At 44.2% G+C, this 25,132-nt stretch overlaps 1 protein-coding gene across 4 annotated transcripts in view; it reads right to left on the bottom strand.

The window, feature by feature from the left end:
- CHCHD6 (coiled-coil-helix-coiled-coil-helix domain containing 6) overlaps positions 1 to 25,132 on the bottom strand; it is a 123,143-nt gene that overhangs the window by 35,706 nt on the left and 62,305 nt on the right. For 2 of the 4 annotated variants that reach the window (XM_075574578.1, XM_075574579.1), the window contains 2 exons: positions 14,639 to 14,774; positions 12,030 to 12,536 (listed from right to left, as the gene is read on the bottom strand). In XM_075574578.1, the coding sequence (XP_075430693.1) occupies positions 12,315 to 12,536; positions 14,639 to 14,774 (358 nt within the window). In that variant the 3' untranslated portion in view covers positions 12,030 to 12,314. Of the gene's footprint in view, positions 1 to 12,029; positions 12,537 to 12,580; positions 13,108 to 14,638; positions 14,775 to 25,132 lie in introns of those variants that run through there. The other 2 variants (XM_075574580.1, XM_075574581.1) reach the window with 2 other exon arrangements.

Raw genomic sequence — 25,132 nt, 5'->3', positions numbered from 1 at the left:
GCTCGCAAATAAAAGACACATGGGCTACCTGGAAAATATCGAGGAAACAGTTTGGTGCATCATACGTTCCTAACCATTCAAGGAAACGTAAGGTTTCCCCCCAGGACTGACGGAGGCCTCTATCCAGGTATGGAGCAATAAGGATACAAGAAATCTGGACCAGATGGCAGATGGGAATAATGGAACTGTTTTTTTATGTTTCAGGAACTAAAAGAACAAAAAAGGTGCTAACTTAAGCGCATCATTTCCCGTACCTACAAGTCATACTGCCAAAGGATGGAAAGTTATAACAAGGATCTATTGGGAAAAGATGAGCTTGACGACCGAATAGCACTAAATACGCTATCTCAGATCTATATAACTGGGTCAGGGAGAAAGACTAAGAAAAATAATTTAAAAAAAGGACAGACAGATGGGTTCGAAATTTCCCAGAAAAAGAAGGCATTGGTCCGCTTCTAGATGGAATGACCCAAATACGGAAAATCAGAGTTTCTGAGGAGTGGAGAGAGATGCAGTATAAGATGCTGCATAGGGCCTACTATGCCTTTGATATCAGCTATAAGGGGATACCAAAGGAGGGGAGAAAACGGAGCACTAGATCCACAAGGCTATGCCAAAAAATGCAAGGATGCGTTCCCACAGTGCAGGCTTATTTAATGGGTCAGATACAAAAAAGATACACACCAACGCGTTTCGGACTATAACAAGTCCTTTCTCAAGGTGAATATTCACCTTGAGAAAGGACTTGTTATAGTCCGAAACGCGTTGGTGTGTATCTTTTTTGTATCTGACCCATTAAATAAGCCTGCACTGTGGGAACGCATCCTTGCATTTTTTGGCATAGCCTTGTGGATCTAGTGCTCCGTTTTCTCCCCTCCTTTGCTACATTTGCTCTTCAACAGGCGGAGGCACAGTTAACCCGTGGACACCTGGACACCTGAAGACCCACTTTTCATCGTGGACACCTTCCCATGTGAGTCTCTCCAGGATAGTTCTGGACTTTATTTGTTATGATTGTTCCTTTCATATAGATGCTTACTACTCAAACATCCTTACTACCGTGCATTGTGGGATTGTAGTGTTTACATGCATCTTCTGGACATTTCATATGTATATCCTTTATTGGGTTAATCCACTTTTCTACAATCAAGACACGTGTAGTGTTTGCTGTATTCTTTAGAGCACCATACAACGTTTTCATCATTATAAGGGGATACCAAAGCGAACATCAAGTGTCCTAAGTGCTCTCTGGAAAGAGTGGATTTAAAACATTATTTGTGGGACTGTTTAGCGGTTTGTAACATTTGGAATATGGCATTATATACAAACGATCACTGGTGTAATTACAATAAGAACCAATGTCCATAGTGTTTCTCAATATGGAATCCTGGAAGGATAATGTGGGGAAATGATTCCAAGGTTGGCAGAGATAGTCTTGCTTGCAGCAAGAAAATCGGTGATGGGAATTTGGATAAAACTCGAGAATCCCATGTTACACAGGTTAAAAGATTATTTGACTAACTTAATGGTATAGGACAAACAGGAAACAGAAACCAATAAAGAACTCAAAAACGAGAAATTCTTTAAAAAGTGGCAAGTTTATTGATACAATGCCACAACAGGACAGAGATTTAATTAAACAGGCTTGTGAGCACACTTTCTGGAGCTTACTCATGCAAATATCAGAAGGTCATAGATAACAACATATGGGTAGGTATAATAGACGATAGACAGAGTTGGAATACAAAAAAGATACCTAACAAAATTACATGGGGAGGAGGAATGTAATGAAATTTAAAAAAATGAAAACAGAGTTCAAGGAAACATGTTTGGGTTGATTAATCACTTTTATTATTACTTGTGTAAATGTGTTTTACCTTTACCCTTAAAGTTGAAGGCTCAAGATCAATATTCAAGTTTGTGTATAATTTTCATGTTGTAATGTAATGTTATTCTTCTGTCCGTATTGTTACCGTGTTGTTTAATATTACATGTCTGAAAAATTCAATAAAAAGATGATTGAAAAAATATATATATGTCAATACAGTACCTTCCTGCTATGGGCATGCCCTGTACATATACATACATACACACATATATATATATATATATAGATATATACATATATCTAAGATTCAAAACTGCTGGGTGCACTCAAATACAGTAGACTATATAAAAAAATAAGAGAAAGTATACATAACAATTATTGAGGTGCAAGCAGTGGGACAGGGAATGCCAAACCAGTCCAGTAAATCTATAACAAGGACCCACACAGTCCCTTCTCGAGCTTGAGAAAGAACTGTGTGTGTCCGAAACGTACGTTGCTCGCCCGACTGTATGTTTCAATTTTATTTTTTTCATCTGGAGAGTGCTGGGGACCCTTTCTTTGTTAACACACACACACACACAACCACACACAACCACACACAACCTTCACCTCCCCTTCTTTCTTCCTGCAAATCAATCAGTCCAGGAGAAAAATAAAAGGAAGAAAGAAGGGGAGGTGAACTTTATTACTAGGTATAATGTAGGAGCTCCGGCGATGTCAAATATCCTAAAGTAAACACTGGAATATATTACAACAGGACCCAATCCTAGGAAAAACTATCCGTGCTTCAACAGTGGTGAAATATAAGATTCAGGAGAATTATGGTATCTGGCTAGGTAATTGTAAGGAAAATGGAGTCAGTTCTGTCTCTGATGGTTCACACTTGCATATATTTAGTCAAAATTGCATCTCTTGTTTAGTCATTTTTCAAAACTATGTAGGCATTACTTGAGAAACGGTTTGTTGCGAGTTTTACACAGCTTAAGTCCCCTTTTCCAGTAAATGCTTCAATAAACTTGCTTCAGTTACGTTTCAGAAATACTTGTTATTTAATTTCGATTGTCTACGTGGCACCTGCCCTGTATAAGAGTATATAAGCTTTGCCCTGGAAACAGGGAAGTTGAACTCCACCCTGGACAGAAACGGTTTGTGCACGGGAAAACGCGATCGCAGATAAACAACTAACTCTACCAGGCATCTGAGGATGACTGGGTACTCCTGGTCGACTGTGTGTGGTATCCTGATTGCTATTAAGCTGCATATAACTGAAGCCAAGTACAATAAAGCAATATATGACTAACAAATGGTGTGGGTGTGTTCATGTGTATTAGTTGGTGATATTGACAATCCGAATAAGCATCTCACAGCCAAAAAACGAAGGAGAGAAGTCCAATAATGCAAAACTAGGATTGATTGGATACACAATAGCATAGAGGAAAGACCTCCTACGTGTTTCGTACCTTAGTACTTTATCAAGGAGTAAAATACACTTGTGTCCTGCAGTCCTTTTGAATCACAGCATACATTCAGTAAAATGATACCGGGTGGGTTAGGTCCCTAATCCTAATTAGTCTTAGGTGTTCTAAAATTCTATTTTTTAGCGCTCTCGTTGTCCTCTCCACGTACCTCTGTCCACACCCACAGGTCAAGGGATAGATAACAAATTGTGTATTACAATTAATTCAATTGTTAATCCTAAATCTTTTATGTGGGGAGCTAGAGAAAAAGGCCATGGAAGGTTTCATGTGTTTACATGCACCACACTGAAATTAGCCTTTCGTCAAAAAAGGTGAAGTTTTGATAGTAGGGCTGGAATTTTCACTCGGTGAAATGTAGGTGGCAATGGATTTTGCCCTTCTGAAATTGAATCGAGGGCCAGGTTCCACATATTGACCTAAGACGGGGTCCATATGAAGAATCCCCCAATGTTTATGAATAATAGATTTTATATGGTTACTACACCTATTGAATTGAGAAATAAACATTGGGGGATCCCGACTCGTTACAGAGCTGCCATAACCCGGTTTCTTCCATTTGCCTTTTTTGGTCATTGATTGGCTGACATTAATTGGTGTCAAAGAGGTTAATTCCCCATCAGCTCGGTCAGGTAAAAGAGCATCTATCCGTATATAATGCCTCTTCAAAGGCTTCTTGCAAGACGTCTTTATTATAGCCTCTTTAAGGAACCGTTGACCCAGTTCTTGACACCGATTAAGGAAACTCTCCAGAGTAGAGCAATTCCTCCTTAGTCTGAGGAACTGTCCTTTGGGTATACATCTTACAGACAATTGCCTTGGGGTGGCAACTGTCCACTCTAAGGTTAAGTCCCCGGTGGAGGCTGCTGCACGTTCACGTGGCGTCCTGGCATCGCGTGCACAACTTAAAAATGTGATTTGCGGTCTGTAGGGAGCGATCGGAGGCGCGGTGGGGCGTGGCCAAAATAGGGTGAGTGGGCGCTGCCATGATGGGGGGGCGGGCCATGACAGTTGATTTTTTTAAAATGTTTACTGTATGTTGCATTACATATGTATGAGGTCAAGAAAAGATGTGGATCCAGTGTAGGTACAACGTACCCTAAATTGCTTTCCTTAGGCAGATAATGGACCAGCACCATCTCAGAAGCAGATCACGGGGCTGGGCTGTGATCAGTGGAGAATCCGTCTGACAGATAATTATTTTTCTCTGCTCTGTATTTTGGATTTGAAGGGCGCTGTTTGAAGATTTTTTTGGGTAAATATGAAGTGACAAGAGACGGTTCTTATTGGCTCCCGGGACACCACGAGACAGCGTTGCTGCTCGGAAACACAATCATGTTGTATCCCCTGCTGGCTGACGCGCCACAGCACCGCTTGAGCCAACACGCAAGGAGAAACTGGGGCCTGCCAGCATGGAGGGGAGTGATTGGTGTTCGGTGCGCATGCCGCCGTCACCACCGGGGACTTAGCCTTAGAAATGTGTTCCTGGAATTAGTTTTCCGGGAACACATCTGTTTGAATTTGTTTGATAATATCAACATAAAGTAAGAAGTCAAGAAAGTGAATGTGGTGACGATCAAACTTAGATGTGAATTTAAATTAAAGTTTCATCATTAATGTAATGTAAAAATGAAGAAAGTGTCTGAGTGTCACCATTTCAAATAATAATCAAGTCATCAATAAACCTTTTGTAAAATATAGTGTTTTTCTTAAAAAATGATTAGTGCTAGCATAAATAAATTGAGATTACCACCACCCCATGAAAAGGTTAGCATAAGATGGTGCAAAGCTTGTGCCCATAGCTGCGCCTACTTCTTGTAAATAAAATTTGTGATCAAATGCATAAAAGTTGTGAATAAGAAAGCCACTTCTTATATCTACAGGACAAAGATGTCACAGGTCTAACTATCAAGAGGCTTAAATGCGTCCAAGCCGACAAACAGGGCGGAGATAGACTTTTTAGTCTAAGAAAGCTATGGACTGTTTGGATTCACAAAGTGAATCCTCTCCAACCCCGGGGTCTGAATTCGGATATCGATGTGGCTGCTTTTTTAGAGTAAGTCTCATATATTGGATCCATCGCCTACTGTAGTCTTTGTATTTTTATTCCAAATAATTTAAAAGAAAGTATTGATGCAACATTTCCAAAAGTATTTTTTGGAGGTCAAATAATTTTGAGTACCTTAAGTGTTTTTTGGATATGTCTATTTTTCAAATAATTTTGGAATGTTACATGTACTACCATCATATACTTTTAATTATGGTTTTAAAACATCTGAAATTTATGGTTTCTGTTTACTTCAAACTTGCTGGTCTCCTATTCCTGTTATCTTGTCTCTAATTTGAGTTTCTATATGGTCTCATTAATATTTGGTCATATTTTTCACATACACTATTGAACCCATTGTCAGGCACACTGAAATCACTTCGTTCTCTGGTGCAGGAAACGACCTCTAGCTTTTTAAGAACAAGAAGTTCAAATAGTATCCCAAATTACTGGGTGTGCTTATTCATTTCATTTGCACTATCACTTTATGTGGGGATTTAAGTGGTTTTACGGTCTAATAACCCTGTATTTTAACATTTAAACTTGATCTTTTGACTCTACGAATTGTATTTATAGTGTATATGCTCATGTAAGTTGTAGTTATTACATATGAAGGTTGGAGCCGTACCTTTTTAGTTATTTTATTTCTCATTTGTATTCTCATAAAACAGTGGTTTATTGTTTGAAGCCACTGTTATTCTTATTTTTATTTTCAATTAAATTCATATAGTTAATATTTGATATGTGCGATGCATTATGTTGAATACATATTGTACATTTTAGATTTATTGTAGCAAAGTCAATTGTTTTTTTTTAGCTTAGAAATACACGCTCATAATACTTTGGGTGCTAATATATGGATTGTGACAGATTCCCAGTTGATTCAACAAGATCATGTATCTCAGGTGCAAAAATAAAAAAAAACCTGTTCTACTCTGGCAGCATATGTTTTGTCAATTAACTAGATAGCTTCTTAAAATGTATTGTTTATAATCTAGTTCATAATGGTTAATGGCTTATGATAATTTGTAACTTTGTAAATTTTTGATGTCAGTATGAGCCATGTATTAGTAGAGATTGTGGATGATTAATGCACTTATCCTAATACTGTTCATACACCATAGGAAATGCACTATAGGTGTAGAAGCCACATGAAGAAAATATATGGTGGTTACTGACAAACATCCGTTTTCATGCATTGTCAATTGTATTTTGATGATATATATAGATATATATCTATATCTATATATATGTGTGTGTTTCTATATATTTATTATTGTATTTTGATTGTATATAGAGTATGTATTTTAGATTACCTGTGGAGTTTAAATTCAAGTGCCTGTTTCAAGTACTGTATTTGTTCAGATTTAAACAATTGTCTTAATTGACCTAAGGGAGGAGTTTTCTCCCCTTTAAAAGAGGCATCAGTCCTATACACTTACCATTCACTGGCGAAGCAACTAAGCATTGCGAAACGCGTAGGCTCAAAGTTAGCCTTGTGCAGGCAGTGCAGCAAGCGGTGTTAATTTTGGAAAGGAAACTCCATTCCCCACGGACCCACCCAGGACCCCAGTGATTCAAGCAAATAAAGCTTTGATTTTGGTTTATATTGTGCAGTATTGTTAATTTTTGGGCTTATATTGTAATAAACTGTTTTTACATAGTGCTACCTAAGTGTGCTCTGTATTCTTGCGCTCCTTACCTAGATCTATTGTTTTGCATACCAGGAAGTGGAGGACTTCTTTTCTTGGCGCTGCAGTTACATTACCACCTGGACGCTTTATATATGTATTTTTATATGTATCGTTACCCTATCTTTATCTGCAGATACCAGACACTTGAATTGTATGAGTTCATATATCTCTCTACAATATAATTGAATATATTTTGTTTATTATGTGTTTTTGTATATACAACTGAACCCCGTTATAACGCGGTGCTCAGGGTCCACATAATGAGACCGTGGATTGTGAAATGGCCGCCACGATCAGCGAGGACTTACCCGGCATCTGCAGTTCTCTCCTCTCCCTTCTTCATCAGGCTGCGTCTACGTATGCGGCTTTCAATTTGACTTTTGAGCAAAGATGAGGGTCACATGACCCTTCTCTAACCAATGACAGGCCAACAGTGAATACATTTTATATAATACACATGCAGGAATCGAACCACTACCCTTCATATGCTAGTAGCAACTCTCTAGCTGCTACATCACAGGGTTCCTGCATGGTATGGTATAATTATAAAATAATTTATAATTAAAAAATAATAATTTATAAATTATACCATACCATGCAGGAATTGAACCCATGACCGTTCATATGCTAGTAGCAATTCTCAAGCTGCTACAACACACGGTTGGTGTGATGAATGTGACTCTATAAACACAATTAACTCTAAACGCTAAATCTACTGCACAATGCAATCCTATAGATGTTAAGTTTGTTTATAGAATCACATTCATCACAACCCTGTGGTGTAGCAGCTAGAGAATCACTACTAGCATATGAAGGGTCATGGGTTCGATTCCTGCATGTGTATTATATACAATGTATTCACTGTTGGGCTGTCATTGGTCAGGGAAGGGTCATGTGACCATCCTCTGCGCTCGAAAGTCAAATTGAAAGCCGCGCACTTGGACGCAACCTAATGAAGCAGGGAGAGGAGAGAGCTGCAGGTGCCGGGTAAGTCATTAAAGCAATGAATGTTATTAAAAAATCAAACCCTTGGAGATGTTTATAAATCGGGAGCCACACTCAGACAGCGTTATAAGCTGATCCGCGTTGTAGCGGATCATAATCTAACGGGGATGAGCTGTATAGCTGTATATATCAAACTGGGTTGATTCCAGAGACCATCCAGAGGAGGGAAGAGATGTATGTATGCTATTACCCTGTTGTGCAAAGAATAAAGCCGTTCCAGTTTTATATATATCTCGTCTTGAGACTGCAATTAATCAGGAGGAGTATTCGAAGAGAGTTCACCAGCAGGAATTGCATCTAGTGCTGCTGGAGATGGAGGTGCTGCACCAGTGAGAAAGAACTATCACCCCAAAAGCCTGTCCTGTCTTCCCCATTAACACCGGCGGAAACTCAGCGATTCTGTGAGTCAGCAGGTAACCAGCATAACACGCCGTGTAATAGTGACATCTCCCAGAGGGTGGGGGGAAACCTGTTACATGTTTGTGGGTCTGTATTTGTTCTCCAGATCTGTATAATCCTATGTTTGTTCCAACTGTATATATCCTCTTTATCAGGGCTGGTGTCCGTTTAGATTATCCACCGTGTTGAAGTCATCAATCCCACTAGCTAATATATGCTTAGACTGCTAGTAATACTTTGTTTTTGATTGGCACTCATCCTCTATTTTTGGCGCCCACTGTATAGATATAGATATATCAGTGCAGAAAACAAGGCACTCATATGTGTGTAGATAAAGGTGGTAATAGGGTGCAGACCATGCAGGTGTCAGCAAAGCAGCACATCTGATATAAGAAAACAGGACAGGCACTCCAAGATCCAAAGGTGAACTGTATTCCTCAACGTTTCGGCTCCCAACAGGGCTCTTGATAAAGGTCTCAGTTGGGAGCTGAAACGATGAGGAATAAATCTCACCTTTGGATCTTGGAGAGCCTGATTTTATATTTATATATTTATACTAGCTGAGAGACCCGGCGTTGCCCGGGATGTAAATTTCGTAATAGGTAATATTATTTATAAATCGTGGAACAATAGGTGACTGTTTGTTGTAAAGGTTGGATAATAATATTGAAAAGAAAGATGGAAGAAAATGTAATACGATGTTGTATAAAAATGGTTTATTGTAACCACACCACAGTACAATGTATATTTTGGTGGCATAAGTGATGTAAAAATCTGAGTCGTGTGTCCTGCTAGGGTGTGAGGCGGCGGGTGGCGCGTGTGTTGTGAGTGCTGTCTGTGAGTGGGGGTCCTGCAAGGGTGTGAGGCGGCGGCTGGCGCGTGGGTTGTGAGTGCTGTCTGTGAGTGGGGGTCCTGCTAGGGTGTGAGGCGGTGGGTCAGTGATGTCGGTGCGTAGGGGCGGGAGGCAGCAGGTGTGTGTGGCGGCAGGTATGTGTCGAGTGTGGCGGGTGTCTGTTGAGTGCGTGCAGCGGCTGTGAGGCGGTGGGTGAAAGGCAGAGGCGGCCGGAGTAAGGGCGGGTGAAAGGCAGAGGCGGGGGTGGGGAGGCGGTAAGGCGGGCATGAAGGCGAAGGGCGGCGGGAAGGGGAGGAGGGGGTGGAGGAGGGGGGCAAGGGGTGGAGGAGGGGGGCAAGGGGTGGAGGAGGGGGGCAAGGGGTGGAGGAGGGGGGAAGGGTTAGAGGAGGGGGGGGAAGGGTTAGAGGAGGGGGGGGAAGGGTTAGAGGAGGGGGGGGAAGGGTTAGAGGAGGGGGGGGAAGGGTTAGAGGAGGGGGGGAAGGGTTAGAGGAGGGGGGGAAGGGTTAGAGGAGGGGGGGAAGGGTTAGAGGAGGGGGGGAAGGGTTAGAGGAGGGGGGGAAGGGTTAGAGGAGGGGGGGAAGGGTTAGAGGAGGGGGGGAAGGGTTAGAGGAGGGGGTGGAAGTGTGGGAGGGGGTGGGAGGGGAAAGGGGAAAAAGAGGTGGAGGGGGGGGGAAGAGGAGCGGAGGGGGGGGTGGGAGGCGGTGGGAAGGCGGGGGGTGGGAGGAGGTGGGAAGGCGGGGGGTGGGAGGCGGTGGGATGGCGGGGGGTGGGAGGCGGTGGGATGGCTGGGGGTGGGAGGCGGTGGGAAGGGGGGTGGGAGGCGGTGGGAAGGGGGGGGAGGCGGTGGGAAGGGGGGGTGGAGAGGAGGTGAAGGGGGGGTGGAGGGGAGGTGAAGGTGGGGGGGTGGAGGGGAGGTGAAGGTGGGGGGGTGGAGGGGAGGTGAAGGGGGGGTGGAGGGGAGGTGAAGGGGGGGTGGAGGGGAGGTGAAGGGGGGGGGAGTGGAAGGGAGGTGAAGGGGGGGGTGGAAGGGAGGTGAAGGGGGGGGTGGAAGGGAGGTGAAGGGGGGGGGGAGGGGAGGTGAAGGGGGGGTGGAGGGGGGGAGGTAAATGGGGAGGTGAAGGGGGGTGGAAGGGAGAAGTGGAGTGAGGGGAGGTGATGGGGGGTGAGGGGTGGGTGAGGGGAGGTGAAGGCCGCTCACTCACCCGTCCGGCAGGTCCCACGTGGATCTGAGGCGGGATGCAGCGTGTTGTGGCCGCTCTCCCGCTGTGTCCCGGGCGCTCGCTCGCTCCCCCGCTGACTGTAGCGGCGCCGGGGGGGGGGGTATCGGGGAGACACTGACACTGGAGGGGAGGGGGGGGGGGTGGAGGCGAGGTGAAGGGGGGGTGGAGGGGAGGTGAAGGGGGGGTGGAGGGGAGGTGAAGGCCGCTCACTCACCCATCCGGCAGGTCCCACGTGGATCTGAGACGGGAGGCAGCGTGTTGTGGCCGCTCCCCCGCTGTGTCCCGGGCGCCGCCATCTTGGGCACTCGGCGCCGCGAGGCAGCCTGCCTGGCCACTGGCTGTTCCCCCGCCGGGGAGGGGTGAGTTGTAGCGCCGGGGAGGGGGGGGCATGTATATGTGTGGGGGGGGGGAGAGGTGGGAGATATAGAGGGGGGGTCTCGCACGGCCGCTGACACTGGGTGGGGGGGGGGGCGCTGAAGGGGTAATAATAGTGTGTGTGTCCCGCTGACTGTAGCGGCGCCGGGGGAGGGGGGGGGTCGGGGTGAAAGCGCAGGAGACACGGGGAGAGGAGGAGGTGCGCGCGGGTGCTGCTAACACTGTGAGCCCCGCTAATGTATGTAACAGTGTGTGTGTGTCACTGTGTGTGTGTCTGTCACTGTGTCCCTGTGTCCCTGTGTCCGTGTGTGTGTGTGTGTGTCCCCGTGTGTGTCCCCGTGTGTGTGTGTGTGTGTGTGTGTGTGTGTGTGTCCCCCTGTGTGTGTGTGTCCCTGTGTTCCGTGTGTGTGTGTGTGTGTGTGTGTGTGTGTGTGTGTGTGTGTGTGTGTGTTGTTCCCTGTGTGTGTGTGTGTCCCTGTGTGTCCTTTGGCCCGTCACTCCGCCTCAGGCCAATGAGAGGTGTGCGGGGGCGGGCGGGCCAAGGGACCAATGAGATTTCCCCTAGGGACACCGGACATCCAGGCAGGCAGGCAGGCAAACATACAGTGCTTTCACTAATATAGTATAAGATATATATATATATATTTTTTTCAAAATGACAACACCACCCCTCCCCCCCATAACCACCCCTCCCCCCAAGATTTTAGCAAAACACTTTTCCTTTCCAATTCTCCAGCCACCAGGCTGTGTGTATTCCACAGTCTCACTCCAGAAGTCTAATAAATTACGTCACCGCTCACAATTTAAAACAGGTACTTAATTATACTATTGAATTATACAAACTACAGGCCGCTGGTCCCAAACTGACATCACTTGCAATTTATGTATTACCATAGTAACAAAGGGCAGAGATTTTTTTTTTAAAACATTTAACGAGTTCAGATACATTAAAAGCAGACGTTCCCCCCCCCTCCCCTCGATTTAAATGTATACTGTTATTTTGGTCGTGTCTTCTTATTTTTGAGTTTCAGCCCAGAGATTTCTGCTTCAATAGGTGTTTAAATTTCTGCCACGCACACAAAAAAAACACCCACATTGGCAGTCACTCCCTCCATTAAATAAAAATAGCAGGATTTATGTTTGTAAAATGCTTATTTTATTATTTGGAAGAAATGAACGGAGAACGTTCAAAAAAAAAAAATATATATATATATTTGTAGGAAATCCTCCTTTTTTCACGTTCTGTCTCATTTCTTGTCAGAGGGAGTGGCACAATTACAGCTACAAGAGATGAAGAAATACTTCAGTGGTGATGCCCCTGCCTTTGAAGTGGGTGAATCCAGTTTGAATCGCTCTGTGAGCTCTCCCTGTGATCGTGTGCAAGTCACTTTCGTCTCTCTGTGCTTCAGGGACTGAAATTAGAGTGTAAGCTCTGTGGGGCAGAGATTCACAGTGCCTACAACGTTCTGTGTGCATATGTTCACAGCGCCGTATAAGAGCACAAATATTATTGCTACGGATCTGGCGTAAGGATGGGCAGGCAGAGAGGCTCCCAAAGTGTAGCAGAGATGTTCTTTGTAAATGGATGTTACAGGCATCATGATTAAAAGACATGCCGTGACCTTCTCGGTAAACAACAGCTAGAGAGAGAGAGAGAAACAGAGAAAGAAAAAGGAAGTCTCACGTGGGCCCACAAGCCACGCCGACTAACAGAAGCTGACAATTTTCTCATCTCATTCTGTCTGAGCTGCCATGGGGAGCGTCGCCGGCAGCTGGTCTCGCGAAAGACTTTAATCAGGAATACAGCTTCGCTGGACATGCTAATGGAAATGAGGACAGATTCTCTCCCTCAGACATCAGGGCTCAATAAAAGGAGCCGACTTTTCGTATACACCGCGACACCGTGCCAGCGCCACTTAACCCCTTCCCTGCCTGGGAGGCCAGCACTGCTGGTACGTTTTAAAGCAGATGTTAAATACAAAATAAAGGAAAAGGGACATATGAAACGCCATATCCCAGGTCTCCCCAAATACTGACACCAACTTGAATTTGTACATCATTTTCAAATACCTTTTTTTTTTAGCTTTACAATAGCAGAGATCCTTTTGAACTGTTAGTTTGTTGCAGATAGCAGTTGATGGCGCAAGTTCCCCATGATTGTAGAGTTCAAGACCTCAGAAGTCTCTCCTTCTGATCTACTGTGTCAGAGCTCTGAAGATGAGATCGAAGGTGAAGGACTCGTATGTTGGTCCTTTCTAAGTGACCGAAACGGCCACCTCTGGGACGGAACCCATGCATTTTCTGACCTATGCAGTACAGCATAGTTTCCATAGGGCAGCAAGAAACAATGGTACAGGCATACCCCGCATTAACGTACGCAATGGGACCGGAGCATGTATGTTAAGCGAAAATGTACTTAAAGTGAAGCACTACCTTTTCCCCACTTATCGATGCATGTACTGTACTGTAATCGTCATATACGTGCATAACTGATGTAAATAACGCGTGTGTAACAGGCTCTATAGTCTCCCCGCTTGCGCACACCTTCGGTGCAGGTAGGGAGCTGGTATTGCTGTTCAGGACGTGCTGACAGGCGCATGCGCAAGCTGCCGTTTGCCTCTTGGGCGATATGTCCTTACTCACGAGTGTACTTAAAGTGAGTGTCCTTAAACTGTATGCCTGTATTACATTTACTCAGTTACATGTGGAACAGCCGGGGCTTGGGTAGACACTTCCTTGAAAACACACAGGGTGAAAATAAGAGGCTGAGGGTGGAATCGATCCAACAGGCTTTGGTACTGGAGCCAAAACAGAGACCCAGATGGACAAAAGGGTGCTAAGTTTTACCATGTCTTTACTCCCATTCATATGATTAGCAACCTTTTGTGGATATGGGCCTAAGAGCTATCAAGGCTTTATTCTGTCTAGTACGAAGCAGCCGTTCAGGACATTTTGGGCGGAAAACCCCCATAAGTAGGTGTTCGATCAGAGGTGGGCACCTCCAGTACTCAAGTGCCATTTTCAGGATATCCCCGCTTCAGCACAGATGGCTCAACTGATTGAAATCCCTGCTTCAGCACAGATGGCTCAAACACACAGATACCGAGCAAGCTCTCAGAAACCACCCAAAATTACCACAAAATATATAATGTATACAAGTGTCAAAAGGAGTGCTACTGGGCGTGGCCAATTGTATAAATCAAAAAACAAAGAAGTCCAGAGCAACATCCAATGTGTCAAAAATACACAGTGAAATACCTATATATCTCTTGAAAAAGGATCATTTAGTTAACCCTTTGGCCAAAGCGTATAAGCCTGCGAGCCACATCAAGGCATGACCATAATATCGCAGGTCCTAACACTAACTGATTAAAATCCTTATTTACCTCTATAATTAGAGGAAGAATGGTCCTGGCATTGAACTTGTCACAACCAGCGGCATGAAAAGAAAACCTGCTTACTTGGAAAGTGGGGAGGGGCGAGCTTTAAACCCTGGGAGGGAGGAAAGTGGCTCGCAGGCTTATACGCTTTGGCCAAAGGGTTAACTAAATGACCCTTTTTTCAAGAGATATATAGGTATTTCACTGTGTATTTTTGTCACATTGGATGTTGCTCTGGGTTTCTTGTTTTAAGCAGGGATATCCTCAGACCAGACCTGTTGGTGGCCCTTGAGGACTGGAGTTGCCCACCCCCGTGATAGATGGTGAGTGCACTGCAATAGCGGCCTGTGCTGTGACATTACCTTCTGTGCTGCACTGACGCAGCGGCGATAATCTTTGGCCAGGTCAGAGCAGTTAAGCAGTTCCTGGCGGTTTTCCTTGTAACATTTCAGGATGTTGGACTGGAAATCCATACACACAGGGTCGTAGCTTCTATTCCTAAGAAGAAAGGATCATGAAGGGTTAGTTTTGCAATGGGATATGAGCAAAAACACACGTTTGTATAGATCTGGTTCAATTTGTGGACCAAACATGACTTGTTAGAATTGCATCCCTAAAACTGCAAGCTCTTGGGCCCATCATTTCATTTTCCTCATTTTGGTTTAACCCATTGTATGTGTGTATGTATGAATATCTTTAGTTATATAGCGCCATTCATGTACATAGCGCTTCACAGCAGTAATACACGTGATAATCATAAATAACAAGTAATACAAATAACACATAATTGAAAGAATGGCTTCAGACATAAAAGTGACATTTAGGAAAAGGAGTCCCTGCTCCAAAGAGCTTACAATCTAATAGGTAAGTAGGAGGAACGTACAGAGACAGTAGGAGGGTGTTCTGGTAAGTGCGTCTGCAAGGGGCCAAGGTTTATGTAAGCGGTGTAAAGTATCAGCCACGGAATTACTCATATGCTTCGTTAAGGAGGTGGGTTTCAAAGGTAGGGAGAGAGAGGGTGCTAGTCAGATATTGAGGGGAACGGCTTTCCAGTGGTGTGGGGCAGTCAGTGTAATACGGATTAATACTTCCCAAGCTTAGTGTAGGGATTAAAAAATAATAAATGAACAAGTAAAGGTCTATTCCTTATTATTTTGCAATATCAGTGTAAAACCCCTTAAAGTTTATTCAGAACTTGGGACTGTCATCACCCGACACACACTTAAAAAAGTAATTACCCTCCTGCAGGTGTGATCGAGAAATCGTTTTTGATTTCTAATTCCCTTTTCCTTATTATATTAACTCAGAATCTGAGATAATTGTGAACTGGAATCGCAAGAATGTGGATAATTTGTGGTTTTCTTTTCAATATGCAGAAACTATCTAAAAAATTGGGAACTGGTGATAATTACAGTGCTTCGGGTCAGGCTCAGACTTCAGGCGAGTCAGCTGCAAAAATGTTTCTAGCAAAAGGTACAGCGCAAGAACGTTACACCAAATAGGCAAGTGGAACCGGCAAAGGGAAATAAGTGGCAAGATATAATAAAAATAACAAAATGCAGATTTGTGTGTAATTGAGCTCTGTAAGGCTAGAGCCCCAGCGGTAAGGCTGTACATCTGGCGGAGCATCTGGCAGTGCGGGCACACATTTCTGCCGCGACCAGTGGTCTGCGGCTGTGCTTGCAGTGAAGAGCAGGAGATCCGACGGGGTGTGGAGGGGGGTGTCCGGCGTGGCGGGGGGCGTCACGCGGCTGATTCACCCTCATTGGCTGAACCGCCGCTGTGTCGTGGCCAATGACAAAAATCTTGTCTTTTGGCCAAGGCGGTAGCGCATCGCGCCTTGTGCGCACGCACACACGCAGATTGGGGCCTGCCCCATAGAGGGCTGTGCCTTGTGTGCGGCGCCTCTGAGCCTCTGATTGATCCACCTGTGCTGAAGCTGGGATATCCTGAAAATCTGACCTGATGAGGGGGGACTTGAGGACTGGAGTTGAGCACCCCTGCTCGAAATTCTAGATCCAAGCTTACCAGACGGGCTGCAGAATCCCATGGAGGTTGAAGAATTATTATTATCTTTATCTAATATTGATGCTTTAAAGAACTCATCAGAAATGTCTGTACCTTCACAACCAGCTGATTCATTCTTTTTCTGCTGAGTTGAAAGTTTTTAATTGTGTAGAGAAAGTTGGTTACAGGCAAACTCTCCGAGAACAAAACTATGAGTTTCAGATCATTTCAAACCCCTGTTATTTACGGGGGCTGTTTCCTTTCATACTGCGCTGTGAGCGCACGCATTCTCCTACTCATCCAAGTTACCAACGTGAGGTTTTCAACATGCCTCCTCTTAAAACCCTTTGGACACCTTCAGTTTCAAATCAGTTACAACCTGTGATTGATGGACTACGTACAGAAGATATTACAAGCTGGTCGAGGACATACCCATGGCTTTTGAGTTGGTTACTGTGGAGGAGAGAAGAGAAACGCAAAAGAAATCAAGCCCAACATCCGCACTAATTGTCTTCTGCACTTCGCCCAACTTTGGGCAACGCGTTACAGCAACCTGGAGAAATATTCCAAGGGAAAGCCTTCAGCAGACACTGTGCAACACCCCTAGGTACATTTGACAATCACATACATAGTGACACGCCAATGGAGCCATGTCGGCGAGTCTATCTCTTTCTAAATGAAATCTCATCAACGTAGCCTTCCCTTATTATTACAGCTGACATCAATCAGGTAATTTTGGCTTGGTGAGGAATGCTGCTATTCTATGTTCTCCTTAAGAGACGCATCTGCAGCAGGGTGAATATGTGAGGCGAGCTTTTTATTACTGGAAGCAGAAAGCATGCTCGCAGTGAATTAGTCATTCATCTTAGTCACAGCCAATCTAGGGATTCCAGGAAGATGTATCATTAACTCACAAGTGCCTGTTGAGCAGAAGCGAGAAGAGCTGTAGCCAACAATACAAATCATAGAACATTTTAACGGCAGGAACTAGCGCTGAATAGCTGATACGTTGGTGGCATGCTTTGAAAACCAACAAGGAAGGTAACAGGCACACTTATAAAGATTGGGTTTTTGTGTTCAGCATTTCAAGAAAAAAGTCCTGCTGGGGACACGGACAACAGAAACACATTCTTTGTGAGTGTCTGTTACTCTCCTTCCTAATGCAGTACAAGTGGATTATGATGCAATCTGGTGTTAATGCTCTAGTTCCCAAGTAGAATGTGGTAAAAGTAGATGAAAGGAAAAAAAGGAGTGGCACAGTGTCTGATATCCTTTCCCCCTCCCCCTTCCCCTGAAATTCTATATGGGGTATGTTATATTTTCTTAGGGCTGAATTTCAGAAAGATGTATATCTTTGTATAGGGCCATCCATGTACATAGCGCTTTATAACAGTAATAGAAGCAATACTTTAGGTAGAGGGAGAGGCTCAGTGAGTAACGACACTGACTGGCACAGAGTTTGAAGCAGGTGTTACAGTAAGTATGTATGAAGGCAAGGGGTAAGTACTTTGGGAGCTACTGAAATAATGTGTTAAAGAGGTGAGTTTTGAGATAGACCTTTAAGGTGGATAGAGAGGGTGATAATCAGATATTGGTGTGCTAAGGGCGTTCCAGAGGCGTGGGGCAATGAGTGAGAAATGTTTTAAGCGGGAGAGGGCTTAAGATACAAAACGGGGACACCAAAGACATCCTTGAGCAGAACGCAGGAGAGATATAGTGAGAAGTTAAGGCGGACTACAAGGAGTATATAGCCTTGGAAGAGAGGAGGATAAGTTTTTAAGTGATACAGGATTAAATAGGAAGCCATGAGAGCGATTTCAGTAGGAGAGACGCCGAGACAGATTTAGGAAAGAGTACAGTGATTATGGCAGCAGTGTTTGGGATAGATTGTAGGGGAGACCGGTGAGAGGCAGGAAGGCCGGACAGCAGAAGGTGACAATAATCCAGACGGCAGAGAATAAGGGAATGTGTTAGAGTTTTAGCAGTAAAGCGACAGAAGAAAGCGCCTATTTTTGCAATGTTACGGAGGAAATACCAAAAGTTTTAAGCTTCATTGTGAATGTGAGGAGGAGTCAAATGTGACCCCTAGGCAGCTGCTTGTGATACTGGGTGTATGATAATTCTGCCAACAGTAATGTAGAAGGGGCAGCAGGGCTAGGAGAAAGTATGAAGACCTGTTTTTGTCTAGAAAATAAAATATTGATGTCATAAATATAAAAGAAATTGATTATTTTTCTTAATAAATGAATGACTGTGTAAAAAAAGAAAAAGAGCTAAACAAAAATGCAGCGGTTTATTGCATCCCCTACAAACCGAACATTTCCACTAAGGATTGCTCCAATTTAGTTTTTTACATTGTATTTTTCTCCCCTTTAATAAGTGCATCAATACAAAAATCGACACAATGATAAGTAATTAGCCAAGTTGATGATTGATCCGTTCTCCTGTGATCGATCGGCGAAGATTCGGCTCGGGGGTTCACTAAATGGTTGTCAGTGCAGCAGAAGAGGACCAAAGATGCAAAGTTCTGTGGGGAAGATCATGAGACCAGGCAGTCACTAGATACAATTGGTGCACTGCTAGAGAGAGGGCAGGGTTCCAAAAGGGGTGTGCCACAGCCTGTTTCAGAAGAGGAAGGGGCTGTGACTTTGTAAATGGTTGCTATAGAAACAAAAAAATGTTTGTTACATTATAATACATTAAAAATATTCCAAGTATTTTCTCATAGTACAGAACTGATTAATTAAAATACAAAAACACACACACAGGATATTGCTTGGCCTGCAGCTTTAAGAAACAATTTAACAACAAAAATGAGTGCCTATTTTTCTTTTCTTTTTGCTATCCCTCCCCCCAAAATGAAAAGAGGATGATGAATATATTTTAGAAGTACTCTGCCTTCTTCTACTCAAAACCAGTTAATTGTAAACAGAGAAAACGATATAAACATTATGCAGAGGCCTGGCACGATAAGGGGATGAGGGAAGGGATGTGTTCTTGAGCTTTCAGCGTTACACCAGTGCACAAATATAAAGAGTACAACCTGATAGGGCCTGTAAACTCATGTCTTTGGTGAGACAATCTCGTTTGAATGTGGAAACAGGTCTTTCATCTCATTAATCTTGTTACGGATTCAGGACAGTCCCCAGGGCAGATAGAAACCAAGATAGTTCCTTCCCCTCAACCTGATTGTGTCACATTACACAAGTGTCTGGGGGGGGGGGGAGGACTGGCAGAAAACAGATGGCGTTTCGTGGTGAGCGTGAGGAATACATTACCGGTAGGTGTGATTACATCTCACTGGACTGCTGAGGGAATGAGGCTACAGTCCACAAACCAGAGAGGACACGGGAGAATTTATACAGAGCTGGTTCTAAAGGAGAAATCGTTACATCTCCCTTTCGGAAGTAATGGACAAGTCCCTGCATGTGTTATAACGAGCCCGGGTTACTTTGTTACTTCTAATACGACTGGTCATTGACATTATGGCCTTCACAGTGCAAGATGCGAGAGCCAGTAGCTCTGCCACTGTGCCCTTAACTTTCATCTACACGCTCAGCGGCCTTCATATACAGTACGACTAAAAAGGTCACTGGAGGAAGGAACGAGAGCAACGTATGTTTGAACTGTCAAGTCTCTACCACATACCTGCGAACACTGCAACTGTGACAAAGGTTTAAGTGAAATGTCAAAACAATAAAGCAGCTGAGAGTAGTGGTACAGCAATGTCAAACGGGCCCTTAAACCATCCAAAATATGTTACCTGCAGTGGTGTTACTGTGACCTCCCCCATGCTAGAAGTCATTCATGGTGGTGTGTATATATATCTGTGTTTTGACAGTGTATATCACTGCACTAGGGAAGAATTTCCCCACGGAGAAATCCCATCCCCTCCAAAACTCACTCACCTGCTCGTAAGTCCATATTCAAATGCCGACTTATCTCCTAAACATATTGCAGAGCAAAGGAGTACTTCATTTACCCTGCGCTACTGCAACTGGACTAACGCGGCGATTCCTACTTCATTCCTGAACAGAAGTCTTATTTTTTTACATTCCTTAAAGATAACGGAGTTATCTGTTCAGTGACTCTGGGCCTGGGCGCTTTCCTGCATTACAAATCAAATTCTAATTTCTTTAACAGAGTTGGTTCCACTCAATAAAACATTACAGGACTTTAACTTAATGGTAACAGTCAATATCCCCCCCCCCCCTCCCCTATAGATATGAGTGACAGGAAGAATTCTACGTGCGTCATGCTGTCTCCTTCTAAATCATTACGATTCTGTCTGTAGCACATAAATATTTAACAAGTAAAGGTGGGTAAAGATAAAATGTTATCTCTTTATGTGTGCATATAAATCTGATCAGCGGGGTGGCACTCCGTGTTAAAAGGACAGATGCGGGAACGAATTTCCTGTCGAAAATTGCTGGATATGGTGCCTTTTGAGGCTTGGCTGTCAGTCTTACAGCTACTGGAGCATTGGAGAACTAGCACTGGCGGTTTGGAAGGAGAATTTAGTAGGAAAAAGCAGTCCTTCCTTGGACCAAATGATCCAGCGTCGATGACACATTTATGGAGTTCTGACACCTTGAAGAATTTTTTTATTAGCACGTGAACATAGCAATAAGTTTGACTTCCTTTAGCTGCTGCCTTCTCTGGGAAGTCAGTGTGTGTGTTAAACAGAACTTTGCACATACATAGTCTCCACCCCTCTTTTCCCACTTCTCCTGATCCATACTCTACACCAGGCCCGTTAAACTCAGAATAGCTTGGGGGCCAATTCCTAAGTCCGTTATTCTTCGATCCGGGAACCCCCCAGTTTCACAGATATCGGTCTAGTTGCTGGTGTTTTCGCTCACATTTGGGAAATTAAAATGGATGCCAAATTGACTTTAGTCCGGCAGACCAATAAGCAGCCGCAATGTCATCAGGGGATAACGTTGTAACGTTCTATTGGACGACTCCAGTGGCTATATTTGAATATCCATAAAAGAACAATGCCAATTAAAACGAAGTATTGTAAGAACCACAGATCCATGGGGGTTCAAAAAAAAAAAAAAAAAACTAGGTTAAGTTTTGAAAGATCCCTGGTTCAAATGATTAAAAATCAATAAATCAATATGATATTGGAAGAATTACTTTTCAAGGAAGACTATCTGGCATACATCTAACATCCAACCTCATTGTGGCCTGCTGTGTGGTGGCTGGACCAATCTCCACCCTATATAAATTCCTCCGTGCCCCCCAAACCTTAATGGAATCAGATGTCGGGTTGGGCTATATTCCAACCTGAGATACCCTCCATCCTACAAAGAGCAGCCACTTTATCTTCTTGTTTCCACATTGTCCCTCACCTGTACACTGTAAGCTCTCACCAGCGGGGCCCTCATTACCTCTACCTGTCTGTGCATGATTGTCCTCACTTGTATGCAACTGTTTTTTTGTCATATACATTACTCTGTACACCATCGTACGGCGCTATGGAATAGGTTGGCGCTTTCCAACTAATCAACAATAATAATAGTAGTAAAATAAGTCTCTTCGGAATATATAAAATAAGGCCGTAAGGCCGGGAATCATCAAAGCACGGTATGCGCTATCGCGGCGGAATCCGATTTGGACACGATAGTGCGGACCGTGCTTTGATGACCCCTGGCCCGAGGCTCTTACCCAAGTAAAGCACGGTCAGAGAGGAGAGTCCGTGCATCACATAGGACGAACGGCAAAGCGTCTCCTCCCTCTGAAAGAATAGGTACATCTGTCCCTAATACTTTATCCTCGTATCGTTTGCTGGTTGGATCACAATGACTTTACCTAATTATGAGGCTACATCATTTTAACTACACTGCAATTCTACCTTACGGAACCCAATGAGGAATAAGTCGGAACATTACAGCTGCATAAAGTTGCCTAAATCAGAGAAAAAAGCAAGCTAAGCTCCCATTAGGATGAAAAGCACTATAGATTGGAGCACTTTATTTTTTAAATTTCTCCTAAAGACGGGCCATTTGGATCAAAGGTGTAATAAAGAGCTCTTACAACTACAATCTCAGAGACAGGCTGTGTGAGTTTTCAGTTCAGTAAAACACTGAAATCTGATGTACTTATTCAAGGTGCGAGAGCAAGCAAGTTAATGAAACCTTTATTAATGGAAGGATCTCTCTCCATTTCAGCATTTGGTCGAGGCAACAGGGACTTGTAGTGTCAGACAGCCCATTGAAACAGGCTGCTGAGAAGGGGGGGTGGGGGCTGGCTGCACTGACGTGTATGCTCCCACTTCCAGCACAGTGTGTGAATGATGATGGATACAGAGGAAACATTAACATCAAACGGTCTGCAAATCTGGTTCCGTAGGCAGACAGTCTGATCGAGCAGGTTTATCATAACCAGAAGAACAGGATTAATAACACACACACACACACACACACACACGCGTGTAGTGTGTATATATAGATATAGATCTATCTATATACATACATACACACATTCCACATGAAGTTCAAATAACACTTCACAGATACAGAAGATTCATGCAGCCACATCTGGAGTGGTATCCGGTGAACCTATTTCTATCAGTCTGTCCGGAGTTGCAGACTCTAATTAGTTAAAAGCTCTACTCACATCACTCTTTGCAATAGATTTCTATTTATTTAAAATAACGAGGGGGAAACACAACGTTTCAGGTCCTACATGAATCTTTTCATCACCATGATTTTATTATTACTGGATTTCTGAGGAGTAGAACATCAAGTGATTGGTCCAAAATCCCATAGTGAGCAGAAAGCCAGAGTAGGGGGTGGCCAACTCCAGTCTTCAAGGGCCACCAACAGGTCAGGTTTTCTGGATATCCCCGCTTCAGAACAGGTGGCTCAATCAGGGTCATTATGACTGAGCCACCTGTGCTGAAGCAGGGATATCCTGAAAGCCTGACCTGTTGGTGACCCGTGAGGACTGGAGTTGGCCACCCTTGGGCTAGAGCCAACGTCGCCAGCCTATGTACTTAACCACTATACCATACCTCCTTCCCACCTTTATTGGCCTAATAGGATTAACACAGCATTGACTCCAGAGAGATTAAAAACGTTCGCACACAACTCTCCGCAGCATGGGAATTTCACAAAAATGTCATTATTCATAATTCATTAGAAAAGCCAAGAGCCAAAATCTCATTCACCCAAAAACCTGCCAACCACTTCAAATCTGCATGGCCTTAACTTCCAAAAAGTACAAGTGGGGCACACGTGAGTTAGTGCTTGAAGCACAGTGTCCCATTAAAGGGACTTTTGCAAATCGTACGCAGCTTCCAGGAAATAAGCAAAAGATTTTGTCTGTTCTCAAATTAAATTTTTTTTAAAAATTACAACTTGTGTCTTTTTAATCAATTCATCCGAAACGTTTGGCAAAGTGAGCAGGGACACGGCTGCACATGTAATTGCAGTCTTGTCACCTTACACATGAATGTATGATTTTCTTTTACACGTTCTCCAGTTTGAGACGTGCAATCTTTACACACTAAATCGCACGCCCGCTAAGCAATGTGCGAGCCGGGAACATGCAAGCAATTACTATTCCAAAGAGAAGGACACCGTTGAATTAATGACCTAATTGTTTGGAGAGGTACCTTAGCCTTGCCCGGGGCTGCAAATTACCAAACAGGTCACTGCAGTCCACTCTAAACAAGTGATTTGTCAAGTGTTATTTCAGATGGATCTGGCTTACAAGTATTTTAGATTCCCCCCTCCCCCCCCCCCAAAAAAACTGCTTCCTGTTCTCTTTAAATCTTCTCCCTGTGCTGCCCTTTAGGCCAGGGGTGCTTAACTCCAGTCCTCAAGCGCCCCCCAACAGGTCAGGTTTTCAGGATATCCCAGCTTCAGAGAGAAGAGATAAGGGGAGCGCAAAATGGAATAAATAACCAATAATTAATCAGCTAGATATGTGTCAGGAAACAATCACAGATAGTGAGATAAACACACAGCTGCTAAGAAAGCAACAGTGATGGGATAGAGATGGTGGCGATTGTATAGATCAGGGGAGCGCAAACTTTTTAAGCTGCGCCCTCCCTGCCAGGCCCCCCCGGTCTCGCGCCCCCTCTCCTACCTTCCACTTGCGTCAAATGACGCTCCAGGGTCGCGTCACGTCACTGTGGCGTCATTTGACTCCGGCGACGTCACATCACATGACCTCGCGGCGTCATTTGATGCCGCGTTGCCATGGAGACGCATCTGAAACAAGGTAAGTTTCCTTGTTGCAGAGGCCTCGCGCGATCCCCCGGGGGAAGAGCGCGGGGCCTCTGCAACGGCCCGCGCCCCCCCAGACAAATCTCCCCCCCCCCCCAGTTTGCGCACCGCTGGTATAGATAATAGTTAATACCTGCAGTTATATTGTACTACTTACACGGCCGTGTGTAAGCATGGAAGGCCTAGATGGTATCTTTACAGTGTTCTTCTAACAGCTTAGTCCTCAAATGAGTCTGCAGCTGATTGCTTCGGTATATGGAGGCTGTAAGTTCTCCCAGTCACGGGGGGAAGTCCCACAGAACCAGGCAATGTGCACAGAGAATACGTTATTAGAAAAAGCATAAATATATTTAATGCACAAGGTATTCAAGAACTCACATAAAAGTTTATCCTTGGCGGCGACCGCAGAATCCAGAACCACTCAGGCGCAGATGGGTCCATGCTACCACGTCCGCTATTCAATGCTGGAAACGCAGCTGGAACGCAGCTCAAGAGAGCCACGGTGGCCGGCAGGTATCAAAAGTCCACGCAGATGAGAGCAACGCGTTTCGCAGAATCCTATGATTCATCAGGCTCAATGAATCAATGAAGGTGGCTCAGAGGTTCAGT

The sequence above is a fragment of the Ascaphus truei genome, chromosome 17 (genome assembly GCF_040206685.1).
Source record: "Ascaphus truei isolate aAscTru1 chromosome 17, aAscTru1.hap1, whole genome shotgun sequence".
In the NCBI taxonomy this organism is placed as follows: Eukaryota; Metazoa; Chordata; class Amphibia; order Anura; family Ascaphidae; genus Ascaphus; species Ascaphus truei.
Note: the sequence above shows the minus strand (reverse complement) of the source record. Positions and strands in the feature narration are given on the sequence as shown.